Source organism: Mirounga angustirostris, unplaced genomic scaffold, assembly GCF_029215605.1.
Source record: "Mirounga angustirostris isolate CCGP_5_RB_7025 unplaced genomic scaffold, mMirAng1.0.hap1 SCAF_14, whole genome shotgun sequence".
In the NCBI taxonomy this organism is placed as follows: Eukaryota; Metazoa; Chordata; class Mammalia; order Carnivora; family Phocidae; genus Mirounga; species Mirounga angustirostris.
Genome location: NW_026991722.1, coordinates 62,709,474 through 62,737,086, shown reverse-complemented (window position 1 = coordinate 62,737,086; position 27,613 = coordinate 62,709,474). Strand labels below are relative to the sequence as shown.

At 40.0% G+C, this 27,613-nt stretch overlaps 1 protein-coding gene across 3 annotated transcripts in view; it reads right to left on the bottom strand.

Moving 5' to 3' along the window:
- Positions 1 to 27,613, bottom strand: part of PIEZO2 (piezo type mechanosensitive ion channel component 2) — a 503,601-nt gene that overhangs the window by 251,141 nt on the left and 224,847 nt on the right. For all 3 annotated transcript variants that reach the window (XM_064578003.1, XM_064578004.1, XM_064578002.1), the window contains exon 4: positions 12,608 to 12,650. In XM_064578003.1, coding sequence (XP_064434073.1) covers positions 12,608 to 12,650 — 43 coding nt within the window. The remainder of the gene's footprint in view (positions 1 to 12,607; positions 12,651 to 27,613) is intronic.

Below are 27,613 nucleotides of genomic sequence, written 5' to 3'. Positions count from 1 at the left end.
GTGTATCAGCTATTGATGGGTGTAAAAGCAGGGAATGTAAATCACCTACTTTTCTTAATACATGCTTCCACACACGTGCGCACGTGCACACAGCAGGGGGCATTAAGAGTAAAGGATAATTGAGGTATTTTTGACAACTGTCACTGTGACCTGAGGCAAGAAAACAGGTGAATGGTTGGTGTTCCAAGAATAAATTCATCGTCTACTACTTACAAGCCACGTGGCCACTAGGTCGAGGTGCTCTTGGTTTGCGGGATAGTGGGTAGAGATGATGCACACACAATAATGCCTTTGGTGCTTGGCTGAATATTATTACTTGGATGAACAATGATATAATTACTCTTACTAAATGGTGGCAAAACAAATTCATTAGTAATAAAATTCCATTTTATTGAATTTATGAAACTTAAACACAGACCTGGACTTTGGCCAATCCCAATTTTAACAATCCTCTTTCTACCTTTCTGCTTAATTTCTCGGTGCCTTAATGTAACCATCTGCAAAAGAAGGGAGAGTTTCCCTCTGGGGTTTCTGGAGTCTCAAACTGCATGATTCCATGACCCCAATTTAACTCCCACTGCCTATGTAGTTCCAAGAAATTGAAGGAGGAGAATAAACATTTGCAGATTTTATAACCTGAGAAAGAAATCAAGGAAGCCTTCATCTAAAATGGGGCTCTCTAACGGAGGTTCACATACTGCGTTGTGCTTCTGAGGCTCTGTGAATCCCCTGAAACTGCAGGCACAATTTTTTGTCTATGTGGTATGGAATGTTTCTGCAAGTGAGTCTATCACTTTCACCAGATTCTCTAGCAATCCATGACGTGGCACCACCTGTGCTCCCCCAAGATGTTGTAAACCAAGGATTTCATATTACAAATTCTAATAGTGCTGTTTTGTACTCATAGAATAAATCAATACCAACGATAAAATTGGAATCCAAGATTTTTAGTTTGATATTAGTTAAGGTACTTTAGTGCTGGTATCTTACTTCAGGTCTTCCAAAGCCCGACCTAGAGCAGAGGCCCTGGGTGCAGGTGGCTTATTCGGGAAGCCCTCCTGGAAAGTGCGAGAATGTGACAATGAGGGATAGAGAATGAGAGCAGCCCACGGAGTGTACTGCTGACAGGTCGCTGCTGTAAGGGCTCCTATGGTTGCCCTTCGGATTATCTAGGGCCGCTCCAGCACCTCTCCACTTACTTCTGCTGTCCACCGATGCTTCCTATCTCAGGCCCTTCCAGGCTGCCCTGCGTGCAGACACAGCAAATTTCCAAAAGGCTGGAGAAAGCCCTGGGGCAGAGAGCAGAGTGTTGCCAGCACCAGATAGAGACATAGCAGCCAGAGAGTGGAGGCAGCCAACGGGATGTGGCCCGTTTCAGAATCCTTCTCACACACCACATCCAATTATCCACCGAGTGGTAACTTCAAATTTTACAGCCTAAAGCACATTTGGCATACATCATCTCTATCCTGTTCAGTTGTCCTGCCTCAGTTCAGATGTGTGCAATCACTCCCCTGAACTCCTGCAATGGTTTCCTGCTCATCTTGCTTGTCTAAGCCATCCTCTGGTCTATACTGCACCCATGTGACCCTTCTAGAAGTACATCTAACAGTATCTGCCCTAGGTTTCCCACTCTTCGATGGCTCCCAATACTATCAAAGACAATCCAAACTCCTTGGCATTCATTCCTGTTGGGTTTTTCACCCCCTCTCAGGTTCATTTCCATCTTCATTTGTGCCCCCTTGAGCTCCATCTCTAACATCTGATGGATGGTCTCCAATAAATTGCCCTTGCAAACCTCCCTGGGCAGTCCTTGAAGTGAAGCTTTCACAAACCACTCCTCCCTGCCCCCCAACTAGGCAGCCAGGCCTCGGCTCAATGCCGCCCAGGCACACTGCCCCCCCCCCCCCCAGGCTTTCTCTCCTTCACTCTGTACCACTTGTATCATTATTGTTGTACCCGGTACATAGTAGCTGCTCAAAAACGTTTTCAAATGACTGCACTACACAGTAGCACATGGTGTCGTGTTATATTGTACCTGTTGGTGGTATCTTTCATAAGACCAAGACCCTGTCCTTCCATCCCCTCACCTCTAGCCCTCAGCAGAGGAATAATAATGTGTGTCCAGCAAACGCTTGTCAACATGAAGCGTCATAAATGCTGGCGTGGCAGACTGGGAAAGAATGGGAGGTGGAGTCACATAAAACCGAATTCATATCTTACCTTTGACACTCACTAGCTGTGTGGTTTTGAGTAAATTACTTAACTACTCTGAGTGTACTTTGCTCATTTATTAGATGGGGGTGGTATACTATGGTAGATTATATTACTGCTCCCAAATAGACACTTCTTTCCCGAAACAGAAGTATACACCCCTGGCTATTCCCGTGTGACCTACAATGCTCCTCTGCAGGAGGAGTGCGCTGCTGTGCCCACGGACCTTGAACTTGGCCACACGAAAGTGAGCAGATGTGGCACATGTCCCATCTGAGCCAAAGCTGAAAGAGCCAGTGCTTGCCTTGGCCATCGCGACTTTCCCCAGCCACAAGAAGGGCATATGCCAAGTGAAGGCTCTGTTTCAGCCTGGATCCCAGAATGAAAGAGGCTCTCGGAGAAGAGCCACAGTTGCTCCACAGCCTCTGAAGCCGACGTCGGATATGAGTAAGGAATAAGCCCCTGGTCTTATAAGTCACTGGGGTTTGAGCTTGTTAGATAGCCTAGCGTAAGTCAGGAGAAGCCACTCCAGAATGTTGTGAGAATGCATCAGATCAGATGAACAGAGTGCCTCTCAGAGAGGCCAGTGTTCAGTAGGTCTCTTAAAAAACCGAACTCCCTTGCCCTCGCCATGTTCTTCTGAAAACCCCCATCTAGCCCAGAGGTGGGCACAAAGTAGAGGTTTGAAAATATGCAAATGATAAGTGAATAAACACATAAGTTGGGCTTAATTTTAAAACCAAAATAGATGTGTCTTTTTTATCTAGGTCATTTCCTGCATATAAATTACTTTGACAAAAATTTTTTATCATAATTTCAAAATAGCTTGCTAAAGCTTCCAGGAATATTTATTCGTAGTCTGAAGGAATTAAAGACTTGAGTAGCTCATCTCTCAGAAAGCCAACACCACAACAGGGTTGATTTAATCAAGAAACTTCTATCAGGCATGTCTCACTTCTGCTGGCTTCACTGCTATGAGTGTGATGGGGCATTGTGAAAGCCCAGCTACGACTTCCTCTGTTTGACTCCACAGACCACAAGATTACAGCAATGGTGTGACTTGGATTGAATGTATTTTCCCTTCTGTATGCTTCTCTGAGGGGCAGTATAAAGAAATACTTGCCCTGATCTAAATGAATAGGTATTCAACATTATCCATTTTATCCTACAGTCTTATGACCTTAACTTAAAAAAATTCAGGAAGAAGAGGGGAGGGGGGTGGGGGGATGGGTTAGCCTGGTGATGGGTATTAAGGAGGGCACATACTGCATGGAGCACTGGGTGTTGTGCACAAACAATGAATCATGGAACACTACATCTAAAACTAATGATGTAATGTATGGGGATTAACATAACAATAAAAAAATTAAAAAAAAAACTAAAAAAATATGGTAAAAAAATTCAGGAAGATATAGCAGAGACTATAGAAATTGATACCTTTGTTTCTGTCATAATTGATTCCACTTAACCATCACATTTCTTGGATGCAAGTTTTCATATACAAAAACACATCATAAATCCATCACTGGCGTGTAGCTTTGCATTATTTTCCAACAGTTTACATAGGATTCCCTGCAGAAACAGCATTAATTTCAGTAACACAGCTAATGAGTTACACATAAAGCTGGAGGAGAAAAAAGAATTTAAAAACTGGCCTTACATTTCCTAAGGAATCTGTTCATTCTCCAAAGCCAACAGAAACTACAATTTATCAAGAAGAATAGATTCCATGGGGCTGGGCCAATAGAGAAATGACACACTAATATTTATTTGAAAGGCCATTTATTTATCAAACACTTATTAAGTGCCTATTATTTGCCACCTCCTGAACCGACACTGGAGATTATAAGATGGCCAGACAGAGGTCCTGCCCTCAGAAGGGTAGGTCTAGTCTAAGACTCAGACAAGTACATATAAGATTATGAACATACTCCATGGCTTTGTTCTAAAAGACAGTTGGGAATAGGAAGACAGAAGAGGGACCCTGAGATGGTGGTCAGTGGGGTTAGGGGAAGTCTCTGGAAGGAGATAGGGGCTGGGCATGAACAACCGCAGTGTCCTGAAAGGACCACAGGCAAGAATGGGGCAAAGCCAATGTAACACAGTACAAAGATGTTTGCTAAGCCATCCTCTGGTTCTGTTGCCACAGAATCAGGTCCTCACTCATAAATTCCCTTTTCCAACCATTTCACTTTGCTCACCTAAGTGAGTTAGGTGCAAGGCGTCTCGGTTAACAAGACAGACGTGGGGGGGCGTCTGGGTGGCTCAGTCGTTAAGCGTCTGCCTTCAGCTCAGGTCATGATCCCGGGGTCCTGGGATGGAGCCCCGTGTCGGGCTCCCTGCTCAGCAGGAGAGTCTGTTTCTCCCTCTCCCTTCCCCTCTTTCTCACTTGCTCTGTCTCTCAAATAAATAAGTACAATCTTTAAAAAACACAAAAAACGAAAAAACAAGACAGACATGGCTCCTGTCCTGGTGTCGCTCTCACTCTTATTGTAGGGATCCTATGATGGGGAGAAGCTGGGGCCGAACCCAGAACATCAGACTCCGTTTGTTTGCGAAGAGAGACTCAGAATACTCCACATTAATACGAAGGTCAGTGAATTAAGTAATCGCTCACACTGACACACAGAATAAAGCCACGTCTTCGTCCCTATGCTTTCAGGGATGAGCCGGCTTTAGCTGCAGCCTGCCCTATCCTCCCACAAGCCGCTGCAGAGCAGTGAAAAAGAGATGCCGGGACCCTGGTCTCCTGCTTCCCAAGAAGCCCACGCTTACATAATTACTCTCCAACCAAACCCCAGGGCCCCTCCCCACGGAGGACTCGGTTCTGTACTCAAGACATGTCTCATGAGCTAGCACACGGCAAGAGTGCCCTGGGCACCAGGGTATCGAGACAGTCCCATCCTCCACACACTCACGGACTTCAAGGTCAAAGGAAGAGAAATGCGGAAAATAAGGTTCAATACAATGTGTCCATATGTCACACAATGTGAGGTCTTTGACAAAACATGTCCACATTTCATCCACCGTAATATGGTCCTAATATGCCATAGTAGAAGAATGTATGAAGTGTGATGGAAGAGGTCAGGTGCTGGGAGGAAGCCATCGGGAAAGGTTTCACAAAAACAGTAATGTTTAAAACCAGCATGGTGGGTGGAAGATCCTTACGGGATAGACGCTAGGGAGGAGTGTGACGACAGACAGGCTGTGGAAGGCTGCCCAACCCCCCAGAGACAAAGCCATGCTTTTTGAATTATGTCTACGTTGGGAAAAAAAAAATCCTTGGAATATTTGTATTTCACCATAACAGACTGTTTTCAGGATTATTTGTATTTTAAAAGATTCTTTGAAGGGGAAAAAAACTTCATTCCACAATTCAAGTAGAGCATCAAATAAAGTCACAAGCAGTACAGGAGTAATAACATCATCTGAGGTTCTGTGCTAATTCTACAGATTCGTTAAGAATACGTTCTCTGCATTTTAAGTAAAAAGGGGTGAGAGATCAGTAAAAGATTAGTATTTTAAAATAGGTAGCAATAAGATTTCCCAGAAAGTAGGAACTTTTATTTCTTTTGGCAATTTACTATGCATGAGCCTATTTACTTGCTAAAATATTTTCTTCTCAGATTAAAAGTGCAGCTTTGGAAAGAGATAAACCATTTCAGACATTGCTCAGAGTTTATTGTGATAGATATTACTAACACCATCTGCTATTTCTAGCTATTAGCCAACATATAGTACATCATTAGTTTTTGATGTAGTGTTCATTGATTTATTAGTTGCTTATAACACCCAGTGCTCATCACATCACATGCGCTCCTTAGTGCCCATCACCCAGTTACCCCATCCACCCCACCTCCCCTTCTGTAACCCTCAGTTTGTTTCCTGGAGTCCAGAGTCTCTCATGGTTTGTCTCCCTCTCTGATTTCTTCCCATTCAGTTTTCCCTCCCTTCCCCTGTGGTCCTTCTGTGCTATTCCTTATGTTCCACATATGAGTGAAACCATATGATAATTGTCTTTCTCTGCTTGACTTATTTCACTTAGCATACAGCCAACAAAACTAAAAGGCAACCTATGGAATGGTAGAAGATATTTGCAAATGATGTAACAGATAAAGGGCTGGTACCCAAGATCTATTTCTACCTCTCGTTTCCTTCCTGGATATATGGCAGAGCGGCACCTCTTCTTCTCCCTAAATTGACAAGCTGATTCTCTTTGGGCCATAAACTGTGAGTCGCAGTGACCAATGCCACTTCCAAGTGGAAACATTTAGGAGCCAGTGTGTATTCCTCCAAGCTCACCTTCCAGGCTTAAGCAAACTCAGCAGCATCATGTTGAGACAGAACTGCCACAGGACTGAAGCCAAAGAATGGCATTCCATGTAGAAGGCAAGCCACCTCCTAGATAAATCTGGCCTCATTAGATTTTGTGTGAGTGAGAAAGGAACATTTGTTGCATTAAGCCATTGAAAATGTGGGCCATTCCCTAGTGGATATACTTGTTTGGAACATGCAGAATATTAATGAATTTACAAAGCCAAGCCCATGTGCATCACTTTAATAGAGATTAATGAGTGACTGTGATTTACAATCATAAACTTAGACAATGTGCCTAGGAAGATGAACTTTCTGATTGAGACCAAATGTTAGGCACAGATTTTTTTTTCTTTACAATAGCAACAAAGACAAAACACCAAAAACCGGATGTCTGTTTTTGTTATGCAAATATAGATATTATAGTAGCAGGAGTGGGGAGGGGGTATGGGAGGTCACATCCAAGACACATGAACCTATACCAAATTATGTTATAACACACTCCTATAATGAAGTCCTAAAATAAACTCCTGATGTCCCCCCACAGAAGGACAATGTGACTGTCTACAAGATGAATATAACATATTTTCTTGAACCACATAAACTCTGATGATGTGTACTTATTCTGAGATAATGTATATAATCCCACAGATTCTAGAAAGGAAATGGCTGAACACCATCTCATGGCAGTGTTCCTGCAAGGAGAGCAGGTAGGACAGATCCCTGAGTCTTCCTTTCAGTTACAAAATGTACAACAAAGGGCATCTTTGCTTTCTTATTCTTAGAGAAGACTTTGAAGCTTTAGCTGACTCAGTCACTTCTTTTCTTTAGATGTGGCCACTTTAATATAATCTGCTAGCAAACAGATTGATGGGCAAACTTCAAAGAACATAGCAATGAAAGGATCAATATCTCTATATAATCGCTCTAAAAAACCAGGTAGCTTCATTTAAGATATAATTGGAATTCCCTTTAAGAGAAAGAAGAGGTTAAAACTCCAGAAGAAAAAAGCACATTTAACAGCACTGCCTGACACAATCTTTGCAACTGTAAATGCACAATAACTGTAAATGCACAATATTTGTTCTATATTTTAAGATGCAGGTACAATGCAGAGAGCACTCACTGTGTTTCAGTGAGAAAACACAGGATAATCTGGGAAAATGCAAGATGACATTTTAAGGTAACATCTAAAAATCAGGATGATTACCCAGCTGAGATTACGGTTTGAAAATAAAGCACTGCACTTGATATACTCCTTAACAATATTTTTATTTGTACATCTATTTGGAAGTATAACAATTTTAGGGAGGCATTGTAATATGAACTTTATACTGTCTGGCTTTATTCAAATGAGAATATCCAATAAGATTGTGATTTGAGACCACATGCCCAGAGGTACAGGGATAGGAAACATAAAACAACATAAAACAAAGGAGACCTATAATCAAGATTTTAGGGTGTTCTGGTCTAAAAACCTTCATCTTTGGAACTAGGCAAAAATAGAACAGAATGTAGGTCAGTACTAATGCAGGTCAATGGCCATGACTATATGTGTAGACTACTTGATTTCTTTGAGTTTCTTTACCTGTGAGTGGGCAACCAGAAGCTACAGTGGGGGCGGTCAATAAATGATGGCCACTTGCTGGTTTTGTAAATAAAGTTTTATTGGAATACAGCCATACTCATTGTCTATGGCTGCTTTATGCTACAGAGGCAAAGTTGAGAAATTACAACAGGAATTGTATGCCTCGTAAAACCTAAAATGTTTACCATCTGTCCTTTACAGTACCGTTTGCCAATCCCTGGTCTGTGAGGTTGCTGTACGGATTGTAGAAATTATTTAACATAGTGCTTGGTACACGGTAGCTGTCTCATTAGATCACTATTCAAGTAAGGGAAAGGTTAAGGTCATATAAGCTAGGAAGAAAATGTTTCAACTGCCAAATACTGTTGATCAATGAATCCTTAACCATCTGAGAAGAAGCTCTTGCTCAAAGTGCTTCACTTAGTTGACAGAAAAGATCTTAACCTGTTCTTCACTCTATGGAAAAATGATGCAGGGTAAATGAAAATTAAAAGGACGCTGAGATACCATTTCTCATCTATCAGACTGGCAAAAATCTCAAGTCTGACAATATATTCTGTTGGTGAGGCACTGGGGAAATACTCTCATGCATTTTTACCAGGGGTGCAAATTGTTGAAACTCTAGGGAGTGAAACTTGGCAAAATTAGCAAAATTCCATATAATTTACTCATTGATTGTCCTTGGGAATCTAATCCCTAAGATATCTGGCAAAAGCACAAGTATGCACACGGTTATTCATTACAACATTTTTCTGTAAGAGCAAAAGACTGAAAATAGCCTGAATGTTCCCCCACGATGTACTGGAAAAGAAGGAGTTAAAGCAAGTTGCTTGTGATACATTTTCCTCTGATTACCAAGGAGATACTGGGGTTGAGGGAAGAAGGAAAGTGACCTGATTTAGGCTTCTTGTATACATATTAACTAGATCACTGGACAAAGAGAATAATAATAATTTTTTTTTTTTTCTAGGAGAAGAGTCCTCATCAAGCAGGAAAGTCCTGGTTTAGGACGTTATGATAAAAAAATCCTCATCATAGATTGATGAGTTATAACTCTCTGGAGAATATCACATGAGCTCTTCAAATTTCTTAGGTGTAAACCTGGAGATGTTGCAAAATCATGTTTCCTACTATGTGAGGGACTTGCAAATCTCAGTGGAAATCTCATCTATCTCTCTGGGCCAAAAAGTATATATATATGATATCAAAAAGAAGGATGTGAGGAGCCACATGGGATATCTTCCCTGGATTTCTCCCTCCATTACCAGTGTCCCTGGTCACTTGAATCCTTAAAATTATTAGTAAAGCTTGATATTGGATGAGATTCCTGATTTAACCAAGCTCATCCTTTATATTGGCTCATCCACCTAAAGGAGTGGAAACTACGAGTTAATGGAGTGAGGAATACCTATATACACTGATGGGGAATGATTTCTATGATATACTCCTGGTGAAAAAAAATCAAAGGGCAGAATAATATATATACTATGCCACTCTTCACACAAGAACAGGGCGAGGATACAGTTATATGTAAGTATCAGCTTGCATATGTGAAAATAAACACTGAAAGCTTAAACCAAAAGCTAATAACCATGCAACTGGGGAAGGAAGAAGGCATAGGATGCGGGGGCAGGGGATGCATGTGACATTCCTCTGAAAACACTTTATATATATATATATATATAAACATATAATTTGTACTTGGAGACATATAAATGTTATATATTCAAAAATAAAATGAAATTTTAAAAATCCATTAAAATTGAAAAGATTCTGAAACAAATGAACCAAATTATATATAAAAGTTAGAATATGACCGCATAGGAAAAAAAAAAAAAACTTAAGCAACTTAAGTTTTGAGTCTTTAATTGTACATATTTAATGTAATATAAAATGAAGACCGAAAGCAAATTTTAAAACTTCATTTAATATTCTTGGGGCGCCTGGGTGGCTCAGTCAGTTAAGCATTCAACTTCTTGGTTTTGGCTCAGGTCATGATCTCATGGGTTGTGAGATCGAGCTGAGTCGGGCTCCATGCCCAGCAGGGAGTCTGCAGGAGAGTCTCTCTCTCTGCCCCTCCTCCCACTTGCATGCGACCGCAAGCACTCTCTCTCTCTCAAATAAATAAATCTTTTCAAAAAACAAAAAAAAAATAAAAACTTCATTTAATATTTCTATTACGAGTGGTAATATTAGTGTTTGTATTTTTTAAGAACCAAGATTTTTAGTGAAAAAGAAAATAAATGCAAATGTGGTGCCAGAGAAGTTAAAAATTCTGTAAGGCTATGTTTGACTTGGAAATAATGTAAGAATTCAGGTTATTTTTTTATTTAAAAAAGGTATTTTCAGGGTGCCTGGGTGGCTTAGTCAGTTAAGCATCTGCCTTCAGCTCGGGTCATGGTCCCTGGGTCCTGGGACTGAGCCCTGAGTTGGGCTCCCCACTCAGTGGGGAGTCTGTCCCTCTCCCTCTCTCCCTCACCCTGCTCATGGTCTTGCTCTCTCAAATGAATAAAGAAAAAAAATCTTAAAAAAAATAAAAAAGGTATTTTCTAGCTCTAACATATATTGAAATAGCCCAGAAACATGACAGTCCAGATATGATGGGGTCCCTAGTATTTAGACTGTGATTTCAAAATACCATTCTCCACAAAGAAAAGAGGCTCCTTGTCAGGTCTGGAATACTGGATGGGCTTGTACATCTAGTTGCACTAGAAACATAGAAACTATCAAAGACTGGTGGTCCTGTGTCAAAAGGACAAAAAGTCAATGTGAAGTTGTTCCCCGTGACCAAAAGGGAACAAAGTGAATGTAAGTGAAACGGGGATAGAATAACAAGATAAACAATACCACAAACCGACAAATCCAGAATGTGAGACCTTCCAACAACTGACCAGGTTTCTTGACAAGTCAATGACATGAAAAAAAAAACCAAAATGAAGCTGGGAGGGAATTGTTACTCGAGCTGTAGCAACAAGCTGGAATGTGTGGGCTTCAGTAGCATGGCGATTCAAACCAGTACCTGCACTTGACATTTCTGAAATGGTCAGGAAATGTAAACATCGACTGGATACTACATGATGCCAAGGACTTACTGTTATTGGTATCTGGCATGATAGTGGCATCATGATTCTGGAAGAAAATACCCACTTTTTTTTTTTCAGAGATGTGTCCTCAACCTATGTAGGGACAAAATGACATGACGTCTGAGATTTCCTTTAAAAATATTTTAACCCCTACTGCCCCCAAAATAGACAAAGGAAGGATGACAAAGTCCTACTGAAGCTGGATAATGACGTTCAATTTGTTATTCTCTCCCCTTTGCTTCTGTGTTTGTCATAATATGAAGAGAGAATCAAGAGAAAGCTGCTTTGGGAAAAGATTTCACACGAAATGAAGGAGTGACAGGATTTTTTATGCTTTAAGTTGGCCTGTGAGATCTGCCCAACTCAAGCCAACCTCCTGCAATAGCCTTCCTGTGAGACCTACGGCCATGGTGCTGATTCAGTGGGAGTTTATGTAGAGAAAGAAATAAATCTTTGAATCAAATAAAAAATGGTACAGGAAATGCCACCACAGTCAGCCTTGTGCTGAGCTATTCTCTCTTGCTACTGGAGAAAGGCATTTTAAAGTATTTTATCATTTCTCTAAGCACTCGGTCAGCTTGATTAATACACATAAGAACAGGTTTTCAATATGATAAAAAGAACCAGTCAAAATCTGCTTTTAGATTTAAAAAAAGAAATTAAAATCATTTTCTCAAAAAAAAAACAAAACAAGAATGTGGGGAGGGGTGTGGGGGGATGGGTTAGCCTGGTGATGGGTATTAAGGAGGACACGTACTGCATGGAGCACTGGTTATTATATGAAAACAATATGATGTATCATATGGTGACTATCATAACATAATAAAATTAAATTAAAAAAAATCATTTTCTCTATTCCAATAGCTGCACCGACGCAGCGAGCTCCAGAGGACACTAAACGCCACTGGGAGGGATCTGTCCCACAGGCTGCCACTGAGTTCCAAGGCAGGTGGGATAGTAACCTTACCGACCCTACCTCGACTTTGTCTGATGTTATAATGAGTCCATTTTAGGAGCTTTTAGCTAGGAGTGCCATGATCCCAGCTTTCAACTTGGAGTGGTAAGACCTAACAATTTTGATGACAGGGACAATGTCAATATCAATATACATCGTTTTGTGTGAAAACTATAGAACTGATATGACATAGGCAGTGATAAAGCTAGAAAAGACCAAACGACTTCATGGAGTTCTCCAGTTAGACAACTCACCTTTGATGCTCCTTCCTGGTTTAAGAGGATTTTCATGTAAATTCCTCTGCGTGCAGGCAGGGAAAAATTTATAACACAAAGGGCTACTTTGGAACAAACTTGGTGAGACCACTGATTTATCATCAGTAAATTACTTAGAATGAAGCAGGGCATGAGAACCTAAAAGTGAAGACATGCTAACACACTAAACCCTGCTTACCTTTCAAAGCCAATCTGCCGAAATGTCTTTTCCCATGTGGAGCCTACAAACAGAAGGAAAGAACATAATTAATTGATGCACATCAAGCATGCAGTTAGTTCTTCCCTGGTTTTGCACACCCTGGTACATACTTGGTTCCAGAGTTAAGTGGGATGAGTTTTCCCTCAGATGCACTGTTCTCCAACTCCAGTCTCCAAATAGACCTTTGGAGAACAGTCCACATAACGTGCAATGTGACAAAGCTCTCCATCATGTTCCTCTGGTCACGCTGCAGGCCACTAAAACATTCTCTAAACGTGTGAATGTGTCACAATAACATGAGTAAAACTCTCCTGTCAAAATTAATGCAACAGCATAGTGTAAGTGGAACTCTTTAAAATTCGGCGTTTCGTGGAGCACATGGAAAGCTAGATGGCTCTCTGAAGGTCCGACTCACTACACCAGGTGTTTATCTCACCATTGTTGAAGCACAAGGATTAGCATTTCTTTCTTTTTAAAGCTAAACATTTAAATCAGGAGTCTCTTGAATGCAAAAATACTGTTTCCAGTAACATGATTTGAAGAGTACTATATCCAAATCCATAAAAGAACAGCTGGGTTTAAAAAAAAGATTTTCAGGGGCACCTGGGTGGCTCAATCATTAAGCATCTGCCTTCGGCTCAGGTCATGATCCCAGGGTCCTGGGATTGAGCCCCGCATCCCGCTCCCTGCTCTGTGGGAAGCCTGCTTCTCCCTCTCCGACTCCCCCTGCTTGTGTCTCTCTCTGTCAAATAGATAAATAAAATCTTAAAAAATAAATTAATTAATTTAATTAAATTTAAAAAATTTAAAAAAAGATTTTCAATAATTTTTTCATGTAATAGTTCTTCCCTACATTATAGGCATAATAATTTTCTGAGTACTTGACCACTTTAATAAAAACTCTGCATTAATAAAAGTTAAGGGTTTGTATTAAACCCATAGTTTTATATTTTACATTAATCAATGGCAAAATTGTTTTGATTTCAGTAAACACCCACCTAGCCCGAAATTCGTGAGTTGTGCTATGCACTGATTGCTTGATAATCACAGCAGATAATCACTGTCTTTCTGTGCAATTTATTTTTGCAAATGGGAAATGGTAGATGCAGCATTGGGTCTCCAGAGGCAGCTAAAGATCTACCTTGCTTCGTTTTCTCTAGTCACAGTTAACTAGGATGGTGCTATGTTTCTTTATTGAGAACTCTGTCTCCAACGCTTTACTGTCAGGTGACAACTCAGTGTCTCTTAGGCATTAGTCTTTTGGAAAGACAGGAGATTATGCAGTATTTTCCCCAGGCCCTCTCTGAGGACTGAGCTAGTCCCAAGAGAGCATGAACATTGTGTTTCACTGTGCGCTTTGGGTTCATATACTTGGTTATGATGAAGCATTTTAAGTAAATATGATACATACTAAAGGATTACATTTTGGATATGAATTACACACACACCACACACACACACACACACACACATTTAAAGCAGATTCAGGCTTATCTCCTCAGATGAAGTCACTCTTATCCAATTGAATTCCAACATGCTTTGCTGAGTAGGAGTCAAAGTCATGGAATTTTAGTTAACCAGCCCAGGAATTCCCATGGCTCCTGGTCCAGGGGAGGAGGCCTATATGAATGTTATCTGTCCTGTGAATCACAGGCAAGACAATTCAAAATCCCTATCTCAGGAATTCTTGGAAGACAATTATCCTGCCCCAGAGATACTACCAATTAAGACACTGGCAAAACGTAACATAACCTAGTCAGAAACCACATAAAGACAGCAGGCAACTGCCTGGCCCAAACAGAGAAGTGGGGGAGATTAAGAGTCTCCTGCCAAGTGAGAACCAGACAGTCTGGGCTCAGACCAAGTGGGAAGGGTCTAGGGGAGGCTGGAGTGCTTGGTGAGGGGGTTCAGATGCTATTCTTCTTGACTTGCTTCTAGGGAGAAACAAAGCACCTTTACATTTTTTTCTACATTTTTATTTTTTTCCCCCAGATCTGCTCAGTGTATTCTTAAATTGATGTTTTAAATAAGTTTTTAAGAAACTCCCCCCTTCTTAATAGACTCAATCTATTATCAAGGTAAAATAAAAAGAAATCATTTCGTGATACTGCACTGTCAGGCTTTTAAAACATGAAATTTTAATTAAGAAATAGGTTCCATCTTCACATTTCTTAGAAAAGTAAACTTAAATAAGCAGAACACGAGTTTTTGTTGTGAAACTTCCCGTACTCCTTAGAATAAACATTTTCAACTAAGCACAGCAGAGATGGTAGAAAAACGACTTCCTTCTAGTAGCTAGATATTAATGTAATTGATAATTTGAGCATCTTACGTACAACAGGCATTCATCTTTGTTTGCTGTTGATACTCTACTAATCATCTTACTATGTTAGGTATAGGACTGAATATATTAAAATATGGTTTCTGTGCTCAAACACCACATACCCTATAGGTTTGGGTTTTTATGTTTTTTGTGAGCACTTAGTCATGATGAAATGAGAAACACACAATAAATGGAACAGACATATGCAGATCCCTTGGCACCAAGAATATTTTTGGCAGCTCATTATTCTGTTGTTGGGGAATTCTTTTAAAGCCATTAACCATGTTTTACATGGTAAGGTAATATTATTCCCCTTTGCTGGAGCAGTCCAACAGGGAGAGAAAAGTAGGGAAAACAAAAGTAGCTGGCAGACTTCCTTGATTCAACACTTTTTAAATGAGATTTATAATATGGAGCAGTCTAAAACATGTTACATTCTCCAGGGGAAAGCAAAGGACAGCAACAATGAAGAGAAAAATATATAGCATAGAGAAATGGGCCCAAAGCTTAGAAGGATTTTTCCTTTCCAATTGTAGATGAAGTTAGAAATAATGAATTATGATTCCTCATTTCCCAAATGTCCCCTTGATAGCACCAACATCCAACAACAGAACTGAAATCTGGAACGGAGCATCACAGCATCCAGAAGCTACAAACGCACCCTAGACTCAAGGTCATTTGGTCTGCAAAGCAAGTTCCTGTATCTCATGTCCTGTGTGTCCATGGTGACAAAATGCCCTTTGGCACCCTGCAGTGCTGACACTCCGAGGAGGTGGGGGGACCCCCATGCCTAGGAGCTCAGGATATTTCCTCCTTGAATACATCAATCAGCAGTCGCTCCTTTACAAACAAAACTCTACCTGTCTCTTCTCTCTCCCTCTTTCCCTCTCTCCCTCCCTCGCGCCCCCCATTTTCCTATTGGCCTCTGCAGATCCAAGCTCCAGTTCTTTCCATAAGAGAAAGAAGTTATGGAAACTTCTTTTCTTGGGAGCTACCTTCCCCAGGCCAATGAGCTGATTCTGCTGGGGCTCCCAGTCCTACTACCTCTCCTGACCTGGCTCAGCAGGCCAGGAAATCTAGGAGATTCAGGACCCCAGAGCTCTGAACTTCTTTCACCATGGCCTTGTCATCCTTTGGGGGCTGTATTCTCCTCTTTCCTTCCTTTTTCATTTTCCTTTCCTTACTCTCCTTGCTATCATTCGTCTGTCACCCTGATCTGGCTATAATATGGAATTCAAAACAATTTTTTAATTCTACAAAGTTTTGCATGTCTGATTATTAACTTTAATAGCACGCGAGAGCCTCTAGGAGAAGTTATATCATCAAACAATTTTCCACACCACCTTCCATCCAGGACCTGTGACTTTCCCTATGTTAATGTTGTTTAGCACTCAGCATGCCCATCAGGAGTTCAGTTTGTACAAATACACATAGACAGAAGGCCACGTGCCAGTATGTCACTTGAAGATAAGGGGACATGGCTGATTCATTTTTACTTCTTCTAGTCTTTTGTAGTAGTCATTTAAAATCACAGGGATTTACCTGTCCCCTGAAACCAGACATAGGAGTCCCAAGGTTTGCAACCAGGTCCCTTTCAGTTTGTAATTTTCTGTTTTTCATAAATATTAAAGAAAATGCAAAAATCTATCTTTATGTTGTAAATTGGTTACTTGCTTTATTATCACATTTCCTCTGTGATTACTGTTCTCAATCATTCTTTCAATCAACTTGTTCAGTTTCTAATACAAGAAGAAAGAAACTGGATTTTTCCTCTAGGCTTCATAATGCAGTGGTGAAACTGGTAGCCAAATGAGGCAGAGATTTTCAGCAGTTTTATACCAGGTATGTCTCAGATGTTGAGAGCCACTTGAACTTGGACCTGCACCTCTGCATTTTTCAAAATAATTAGCAGGAAAGGACTAATAATTCACAGAAGTGGTAGATTTTTGCCAGCACATTCCTATAAAAATGGAAGTATTTTTATATATCACAGGGCCTGCCAGGCTGCTGAACATGTAACCTGGCACAGAAACTGGTGATCAAACACAAATATCCGGAAATGATACCACTTCGAAGTTTTCTGGTGGAAGCTCCATTTACATTATTTATAACTCTTTTTTTAAAAGATTTTATTTATTTACTAGAGAGAGAGAGAGTGAGAGAGAAAGCACAAGCCGGTGGGGAGAGGCAGCAGGAGGAGAGGGAGAAGCAGACTTCCCACTGAGCAGGGAGCCCAATGCGGGACTTGATCCCAGGACCCTGGGATCATGACCTGAGCTGAAGGCAGACGCTTAACCCACTGAGCCACCGAGGTGCCCCTATATTTAACTCTTCAAAAGATTTTCACATCTACTCTGTCAAGATTTAACCATGTATCAAATGTTGACCATAATGTGAAATTCTAGGAGAAAAATAGATCTTCCCAATGGGCCAGTAGTGATATTTTACTTTGCAAATATTAAGATACTCTGGTGTTGAATTGTAGCTAAAATCTATTAAACTACAGAATGGCTGCTCTAATGAATGACATGAACCCAAGTAATGCAACTTTCCCAGTCAGTGAGCATGACTGCAGCACTTTGGGTTAAATGGTGAGACCTAAAAATTTTTTGAGTCCTAATTCCCAGATGAGATTTGTCATTAATTGGTTAAAAGTAACTGTAAAAGATAAGAGATAAGAAAAAAAAATTTTCATCATCCCTTATTTAATAATTTTCATATTAAATGATCTATATATTTTAAAAATCATTTTCACCTCTACCTAGTACTCTTGTAATGCCCATCATCTTCTGCTCTGTCATTAGTAAATAGATGACACACCCCTTTAGTACACAGTAACTGTCACTCAGTTGCATACTTGGGTTTTCATTTCACTACCCTTTGTCAGTTCTTTTCATAATATGTCTTAATTTTACTTCATCTAGGGTCAATCGTTCATAAATAAGGGTCAGAATTCTTCATTGTCGCTAACAATATGGTGGTTTATATAGAACATATGATTGACAATATGCTTTTCAAAATAAACAGCTTTGTATTTTTCCTTATTTGTAAAATAATATACAGTTGACCTTGAACAATGTGGGGGTTAGTGGTGCTGACCCCTGTGCATTTGAAAATCCACATATAATTTTTGACTCCTCAGTAACCTAGCTACTAATAGCCTATTATTGACTGAAGCCTTACCAATCACATTAACAACTATTTTGCATGTTACATGTATTCTATACTGTATTCTTACAATGAAGTAAGATAGAGAAAAGAAAATGTTATTAAGAAAATCATAAGGGGGGGGCGGAGCAAGATGGCGGAGGAGTAGGAGACCTGGATTTCCTCTGATCTCAGGAATTCAGCTGGATAGGGATCAAACCATTCTGAACACCTACAAACTCAACAGGAGATCGAAGAAAAGAAAAGCAACAACTCTCTGAACAGAAAAGTGACCACTTTCTAGAAGGTAGGATGTGCGGAGAAGTGAATCCAAGGCGATATTCAGGAGGATAGATGGCGGGGGGTGGGGGGAGGCCTCCGTCGGCCGCTTCTGGCAAGTGATAGATCCACCGAGCACAAAATCGGAACTTTTAGAAGTCGGCTCCACTGAGGGACGTCACTCTGGTGGCTAAGCGGGGGGTGGAACCCTCGCGGGACAGTGTGGTCTCAGGACCCTCGGGGTCACAGAAAGACCGGGGGTGCCTGAGTGTGGCAGAGCTCCCAGGTATCGGAGCAGGGAAGCCGGCTGCAGAGGCGGAGCCCAGGCGCGGGCTCTCAGCTCGGGGTGGCCATAAACCGTGATCCACAGCACAGTTGGGCCAGTGCTCCTCCAGCAGGGACCCAAAAAGCGGCAGATCCGGGGAGACTCACCTTCCTTCCCTGGCAGGAGTGGGGCAGGAGCGCACCGCAGGGATCTACTGGGTTTGGAGACTCCACAATGAGTCGGGTGCCAGAGATAGAAACGCTTGGTCACAGGCCGGGTGAGCACGGAGTGCGGCCGGAGACCGGGGAGATGGGAGTGACTGACGGCTTTTCTCTGGGGGCGCACTGAGGAGCGGGCCCGAGTTCTCGGCTCCTCTGGGGCGGAGATTGGGAGGCTGCCATTTTCACTCTCAGCCTCCAAAGCTGTAGGGAAAGCTTGCAGGGAACAAAAGCTCCCAAGAGCAAACCCGAGCAGATTACTTAGCCCGGACCGGGCAAGGGCAGAGCACTTCCGCCTCCGCAAAGACATTTGGGAACCATGGCAATGGGCCCCTCCCCCAGAAGAGCAGCGAGAACAGCCAGTCAAGACCATTACCGATCAATGAGAACTGCAGAACTCCAGCACTAGGGGAATAATGCACATAGAATCCATGGCTTTTTTACCATGATTCTTTAGTCTTTCAAAGTTCATTTTTTTTAACTGTCTTTTTTTTTTTTTTAATTTTTCTTTTTCCCTTTTTCAACCAACATCTTATCAATCCCTTTTTAAAAAAAAAAACATTTTTATTTTTCATTTTTAGAGTCATATTCTAGCCTTTCATAGTATTTACCCTTATTTTTGGCATATATATATAAGTTGTTCTCTCTTTAAAATTTTGAGATAGTTTCTTCTAACATATCAAAATATACCCTAAATCTCCAGTGTATGGTTTTGTTCTAGTCTCTGGCCTGATCACATTCTCTCCCTTTTTTCTTCTTCTTTTTTTTAAATCCTCTTTTCTTTTTTCAAGCAACTTCTTACCAATTCCTTTTATAAAATTTTTTATAACTTTCATCTTTACAGTCATATTTCATCCCTTCATCATATCAACCCTTATTTTTGTACATATATAAGTTTTTCTTTCTTTAAAATTTTGGGAGGCACTATCTTCTAACAGACCAAAATACACCCAAAATCTAGTGTGTGGCACTGATCTATGCACCAGCCTGATCATATTTGATCATATTCTGTTTTTTTTTGTTTTGTTTTGTTCTGTTTTTTTTTTTTTTACCTTTTTCTTATTCTTTTTTTTTTCTTTCCCTTTCTTTTTCCCCTGGCTTCAGGTCTTTTCTGATTTGTTTAGAGTATATTTTCTGGGGACGTTGTTACCCTGTTAGCATTTTGTTCTCTCATTAATCTATTCTCCTCTGGACAAAATGACAAGACGGAAAAAATCACCTCAACAAAAAGAACAAGAGGTAGTACCGACTGCCAGGGAACTACTCAGTACGGACATTAGTACGATGTCGGATCTAGAGTTCAGAATCATCACTTTAAAGATACTAGCTGGGCTTGAAAAAAGCATGGAAGTTATTAGAGAAACGCTTTCTGGAGAAATAAAAGAATAAAATAAAATCTAACCAAGTCAAAATCAAAAAGGCTATTAATGAGGTGCAATCAAAAATGGGGGTGGTAACTGCTGGGTAAATGAGGCAAAAGAGAGAATCAGTGATCTAGAAGACCAAATGATGGAAAATAAAGAAGCTGAGAAAAAGAGAGATAAACAACTACTGGATCACGAGGGCAGAATTCAGGAGCTAAGCGATACCATAAGATGAAACAACATTAGAATACTTGGGATCCCAGAAGAAGAAGAAAGAGAGGGGGGCAGAAGGTATATTGGAGCAAATTATAGCAGAGAACTTCCCCTAATTTGGGGAAGGAAACAGGCATCAAAATCCAGGAGGCACAGAGAACCCCTCTCAAAATCAATAAAAATTGGTCAACACCCCGACATCTAATAGTAAAACTTATGAGTCTCATAGACAAAGAGAAAATCCTGAAAGCAGCTCGGGAGAAGAGATCTGTAACCTACATTGGTAGAAACATTAGATTGGCAACAGACCTATCCACAGAGACCTGGCAGGCCAGAAAGGACTGGCAGGATATATTGAGAGCACTAAACGAGAAAAATATGCAGCCAAGAATACTATATCCAGCTAGGCTGTCATTGAAAATTGAAGGAGAGATAAAAAGCTTCCAGGACAAACAAAAACTAAAGGAATTTGCAAACACAAAACCAGCCCTACAGGAAATATTGAAAGGGGTCCTCTAAGCAAAGAGAGAGCCTAAAAGCAACATAGACCAGAAAGGAACACAGACAATATACAGTAACAGTCACCTTACAGGCAATATAATGGCACTAAATTCCTATCTTTCAATAGTTACCCTGAATGTAAATGGGCTAACTGCCCCATCAAAAGACACAGGCTATCAGATTGGATTAAAAAACAAGACCCATCGATATGCTGTCTGCAAAAGACTCGTTTTAGACCAGAGACACCCCCAGATTGAAGGTGAGGAGGTGGAAAACCATTTACCATGCTAATGGACACCAAGAAAAAGCTGGGGTGGCAATCCTTATATCAGACAAATTAAATTTAAAACCAAAGACTGTAATAAGAGATGAGGAAGGACACTATATCCTACTTAAAGGGTCTATCCAACAAGAAGATCTAACAATTGTAAATATCTACACCCCTAACATGGGAGCAGCCAATTATATAAGGCAATTAATAACAAAAGCAAAGAAACACACTGACAATACCATAATAGTGGGGGACTTTAACACCCCCCTCACTAAAATGGACAGATCATCTAAGCAAAAGATCAACAAGGAAATAAAGACTTTAAATGACACACTGGACCAAATGGACTTCACAGACATATTCAGAACATTCCATTCCAAAGCAACAGAATACACATTCTTCTCTAGTGCCCATGGAACATTCTCCAGAATAGATCACATCCTAGGTCATAAATCAGGTCTCAACAGGTACCAAAAGATTGGGATCATTCCCTGCCTATTTTCAGACCACAATGCTTTGAAACTAGAACTCAATCACAAGAGGAAAGTCGGAAAGAACTCAAATACATGGAGGCTAAAGAGCATCCTACTAAAGTATGAATGGGTCAACCAGGAAATTAAAGAAGAATTAAAAAAATACATGGAAACCAATGAAAATGAAAACACAACTGTTCAAAATGTTTGGGATGCAGCAAAGGCAGTCCTAAGAGGAAAGTATATAGCAATACAAGCCTTTCTCAAGAAACAAGAAAGGTCTCAAGTACACAACCTAACCCTACACCTAAAGGAGCTGGAGAAAGAACAGCAAATAAAGCCTAAACCCAGCAGGAGAAGAGAAAAAATAAAGATCAGAGCAGAAATCAATGAAATAGAAATCAAAAGAACAGTAGAACAGATCAACAAAACTAGGAGCTGGTTCTTTGAAAGAATTAACAAGATTCATAAACCCCTGGCCAGACTTCTCAAAAAGAAAAGAGAAGTGACTCAAATCAACAAAATCATGAATGAAAGAGGAGCGATCACAACCAGCACCAAAGAAACACAAACAATTATAAGAACATATTATGAGCAACTCTATGCCAGCAAATTCGATAACCTGGAAGAAATGGATGCATTCCTAGAGATGTATCAACTACCAAAACTGAACCAGGAAGAAATAGAAAACCTGAATCAGACCTATAACCATTAAGGAAATTGAAGCAGTCATCAAAAATCTCCCAACAAGCAAGAGCCCAGGGCCAGATGGCTTCCCAGGGGAATTCTACCAAACATTTAAAGAGGAATTAATACCTATTCTTCTGAAACTGTTCCAAAAAATAGAACTGGAAGGAAAACTTCCAAACTCGTTTTATGAGGCCACCATTACCTTGATCCCCAAACCCGACAAAGACCCCATCAAAAAGGAGAATTACAGACCAATATCCTTGATGAACATGGATGCAAAAATTCTCACCAAAATACTAGCCAATAGGATCCAACAGTACATTAAAAGGATTATTCACCATGACCAAGTGGGATTTATCCCTGGGCTGCAAGGTTGGTTCAACATCTGCAAATCAATCAACATGATACAATACATTAACAAAAGAAAGAACAAGAATCATATGATCCTCTCAATAGATGCAGAAAAAGCATTTGACAAAGTACAGCATCCTTTCTTGATCAAAACTCTTCAGAGTATAGGGATAGAGGGTACATACCTCAATATCATAAAAGCCATCTGTGAAAAACCTACAGCAAATATCATTCTCAATGGGGAAAAACTGAGAGCTTTCCCCCTAAGGTCAGGAACGTGGCAGGGATGTCCACTATCACCACTGCTATTCAAGATAGTATTAGAAGTCCTAGCCACAGCAATCAGACAACAAAAAGAAATAAAAGGCATCTGAATCGGCAAAGAAGAAGTCAAACTCTCACTCTTTGAAGATGATATGATACTTTACGTGGAAAACCCAAAAGATTCCACCCCAAAACTGCTAGAACTCATACAGGAATTCAGTAAAGTGGCAGGATATAAAATCAATGCACAGAAATCAGTGGCATTCCTATACACCAACAACAAGACAGAAGAAAGAGAAATTAAGGAGTCGATCCCATTTACAATTGCACCCCAAACCATAAGATACCTAGGAATAAATCTAACCAAAGAGGCAAAGAATCTGTACTCAGAAAACTATAAAATACTCATGAAAGAAATTGAGGAAGACAGAAAGAAATGGCAAAACGTTCCATGCTCATGGATTGGAAGAACACTGTGAAGATGTCCATGCTACCTAGAGCAATCTACACATTCAATGCAATCCCCATCAAAATACCATCCACTTTTTTCAAAGAAATGGAACAAATAATCCTAAAATTTGTATGGAACCAGAAAAGACCCCGAATAGCCAGAGGAATGTTGAAAAAGAAAAGCAAAGCTGGTGGCATCACAATTCTAGACTTCCAGGTCTATTACAAAGCTGTCATCATCAAGACAGTATGGTACTGGCATAAAAGCAGATACATAGATCAATGGAATGGAATAGAGAGCCCAGAAATGGACCCTCAACTCTATGGTCAACTAATCTTTGACAAACCAGGAAAGAATGTCCAATGGGAAAAAGACAGTCTCTTCAACAAATGGTGTTGGGAAAATTGGACAGCCACATGCAGAAGAATGATACGGGACCATTTCCTTACACCACACACAAAAATAGACTCCAAATGGTTGAAAGACCTCAGTGTGAGACAGGAGTCCATCAACATCCTAAAGGAGAACACAGGCAGCAACCTCTTCGACCTCAGCCTCAGCAACTTCTTCCTAGAAACATCGCCAAAGGCAAGGGAAGCAAGGGCAAAAATGAACTATTGGGACTTCGTCAATATAAAAAGCTTTTGCACAGCAAAAGAAACAGTCAACAAAACCAAAAGACAACCGACAGAATGGGAGAAGATACTTGCAAATGACATATCAGATAAAGGGCTAGTATCCCAAATCTATAAGCAACTTATCAAACTGAACACCAAAGAACAAATGATCCAATCAAGAAATGGGCAGAAGACATGAACAGACATTTTTCCAAAGAAGACATCCAAATGGCCAACAGACACGTGAAAAAGTGCTCAAGATCACTTGGCATCAGGGAAATCCAAATCAAAACCTCAATGAGATACCACCTCACACCAGTCAAAATGGCTAAAATTAACAAGTCAGAAAAGGACAGATGTTGGCAGGGATGCGGAGAAAGGGGAACCCTCCTACACTGTTGGTGGGAATGCAAGCTGGTGTAACCAGTCTGGAAAATAGTATGGAGGTTTTTCAAAAAGTTGAAGATAGAGCTACCATATCATCCAGCAATTGCACTACTGGGTATTTACCCCAAAGATACAAATGTAGGGATCCGAAGGGGTACATGCACCCCGATGTTTATAGCAGCAATGTTCACAATAGCCAAATGGTGTAAAGAGCCAAGATGTCCATCGACAGATGAATGGATAAAGAAGATTGGTATATATATATACAATGGAATATTATGCAGCCATCAAAAGGAATGAGATCTTGCCATTTGCAATGATGTGGATGGAACTGGAAGGTATTATGCTGAGGGAAATAAGTCAATCAGAGAAAGACATGTATCATATGACCTCACTGATATGAGGAATTGTTAATCTCAGGAAACAAACTGAGTGTTGCTGGATTGGGGGTTGGAGTGGGAGGGATGGGGTGGCTGGGTGATAGACACTGGGGAGGGTATGTGCTATGGTGAGCGCTGTGAATTGTGCAAGACTGTTGAATCACAGATCTGTACTCTGAAACAAATAATACATTATAGTTAAGAAAAAAGAGAAGAAGACGATAGCATGAGGGGAAGAATGAAGGGGGGGAAATCGGAGGGGGAGACTAACTATGAGAGATGATGGACTCTGAGAAAGAAACTGAGGGTTCTAGAGCGGAGGGCGGTGGGAGGATTGGTTAGCCTGGTGATGGGTATTAAAGAGGCACGTTCTGCATGGAGCACTGGGTGTTATGCACAAACAATGAATCATGGAACACTACACCAAAAACTAATGATGTAATGTATGGTGATTAACATAACAGTAAAATTAAAAAAAAGAAAATCATAAGGAAGAGAAAATCTATTTACAGTACTACAGTGTATTTACTGAAGAAAATCTGTGTGTGAATAGACCTGCGCAGTTCAAACCCATGTCATTGTTTAAGGGTCAACCACAGATCATGACAAAACATGGAAATACTTACGCTCTTTTATTTTTGCATAAACACCCCTACACACTAAGACTTTCACATTCATTCTTGCACATGGTCATCCTATTTTGAAACTTACTTTAATCACTTAATAATATATAATGTAACTCTTTCCATGTCAATAAATATAGGCATGTAACCATTTTATTACCCATACAGTATTCCATAGTTTTTTTAAAATGCAAGTCTTTATTAATATTTATATTCTATCTACATTTTTGCTATTAACCATAAGAATGTGTTGAATACCTTTAACATGTATCTTTGAATAGTTGTTCCATTAGTACTTCAAGATAAATTCCTAAAAGTAGACTTAATATGTCATGATATATGTATATATAGAGTATATATTAATATACATAAATGTATATGCATACAACATGCATATATGTGCATCATATTTGATAGTATTAATAAAATTTTGATTTTATTCAAATTTTATTCAAGTACATGTTCTTGATTGAATTCAGTTTATGAATCATTTTACCTTTTATAAAACATTTTATTTTAATTTACATTTTCATAATTAGTAATGAAATTAAACAAATTTCCTGGGTTTTTAAGATTATTGTTTTGTATTATGAATCACTTGTTCATGCTCACTGCCCATTAGCCTATTAGATATTTGTCTTTTATCCTATTGATTTATAACAACACTTTATATATTAGAGTTCATAATCCCAAATATGGTAAGTCTACAGGAAATGCATTTGCTTTGTAGGTTAAAAACCTGAGTACTTATTTTATTTTCCTGAACAAAACTGATAAATATTTGCATTATTAATCAATTTCTATCATTTGAGCTTTTCAATTTTTCAATTTGCAAGTTTGTTGCCCCAGTAGGTGGGAACAAATGTTACATTTGTTTCTTTGTATCCAAATATCTCAACTCCAGGAGGTCTTGAATGAGCATAATACATGTTTTATGCTGTCATCTGAGTTAACTGGTCAGTCTGAAATAAAACCCATTACCAGTATTCACTTTTTGTGGAGAGTAGGATTAGCTTATTCATAAATATTCAGCAAGTCTATTCACAAATATGTCACACTGTCCTCTATGAATGGAGGGTGTTACAACACCATGAAAGATTTTCTTTTGAAAAATTATCTTCAAGGTACTCTAAAATGAACTGTAACTCCTAAATAATTAGTCCCCTCATCAAAAAATGGATTTTTAAAGATAATTGTTGAGCACAAAATTTCTGGTTTAAGATTGGATCTTGGGTGCCTGGCTCGCTCAACTGGTGGAGCGTTCAACTCTTGATCTCAGGGCTGTGAGTTTGAGCCCACATTGGGTGTAGAGATTACTTAAATCTTAAAAAAAAAAAAAAAAGATTGGATTTTATTGGCAGTCTGTGATGTTTCTTCTACCAACTTCCCAGTCAGATAGCCATGGACACACTGGAAATGAGAAACACACACACATACACACACATACACACATGCATACACAGAATAAATCTATTTTCAAGAATCTCAGAGGAACTTTCACAAGTAGGTCAACTGAACTGAATTGTGAAACTCAGCTTATAGTGTTCTGTGCATTTGTCTCCCATGGAAACCAAACAAACCAGCCAGCCCTACCAGAAGGTAAAAGTATGTTCCATTCTCTTCCCACCATACTCCCCCTGGTTCAGAAACAGATCCATACAGAACAGGAAGTGGAAGTTGTACCTTCTCTGCACAGAATGCCTCTTCTTGAGGAGGCCAGACTCTTGTCCCTGTCATGGTCACCATCACCCTGCCCTCATCTGCCCTCCATGCCTTCCAGATCTTTCCACATCTACTCCAACCCTCAGAAACAACTGACAAGTGTGTGTGTGTATGTGTGTGTGTAAGTGTGCATGTGTGGAAAGTGATAGACAGGAGGTAAGGGAACCAGCCCCCCTCGGCCCAGTACGTTTTGGGGCACACAGTCCTCATCAGGGAAAAGTTATAGGAGTACTTAGGGTCTGAAAATCCCTGGCAATTACCTATCTTGAGAACCAGAAATAGCCTAAATATTCAATCATTATAAAATGATTATATACACTATTTATACACAGTGAAATAGTATATGACATTAAAATTAGATTTTTAAATAGAAACTGATGAGATAATGAGATTCAGATCCTCCATAGAACTTAACAGAAATTGTAGTTGATGTGATGTCCCACATA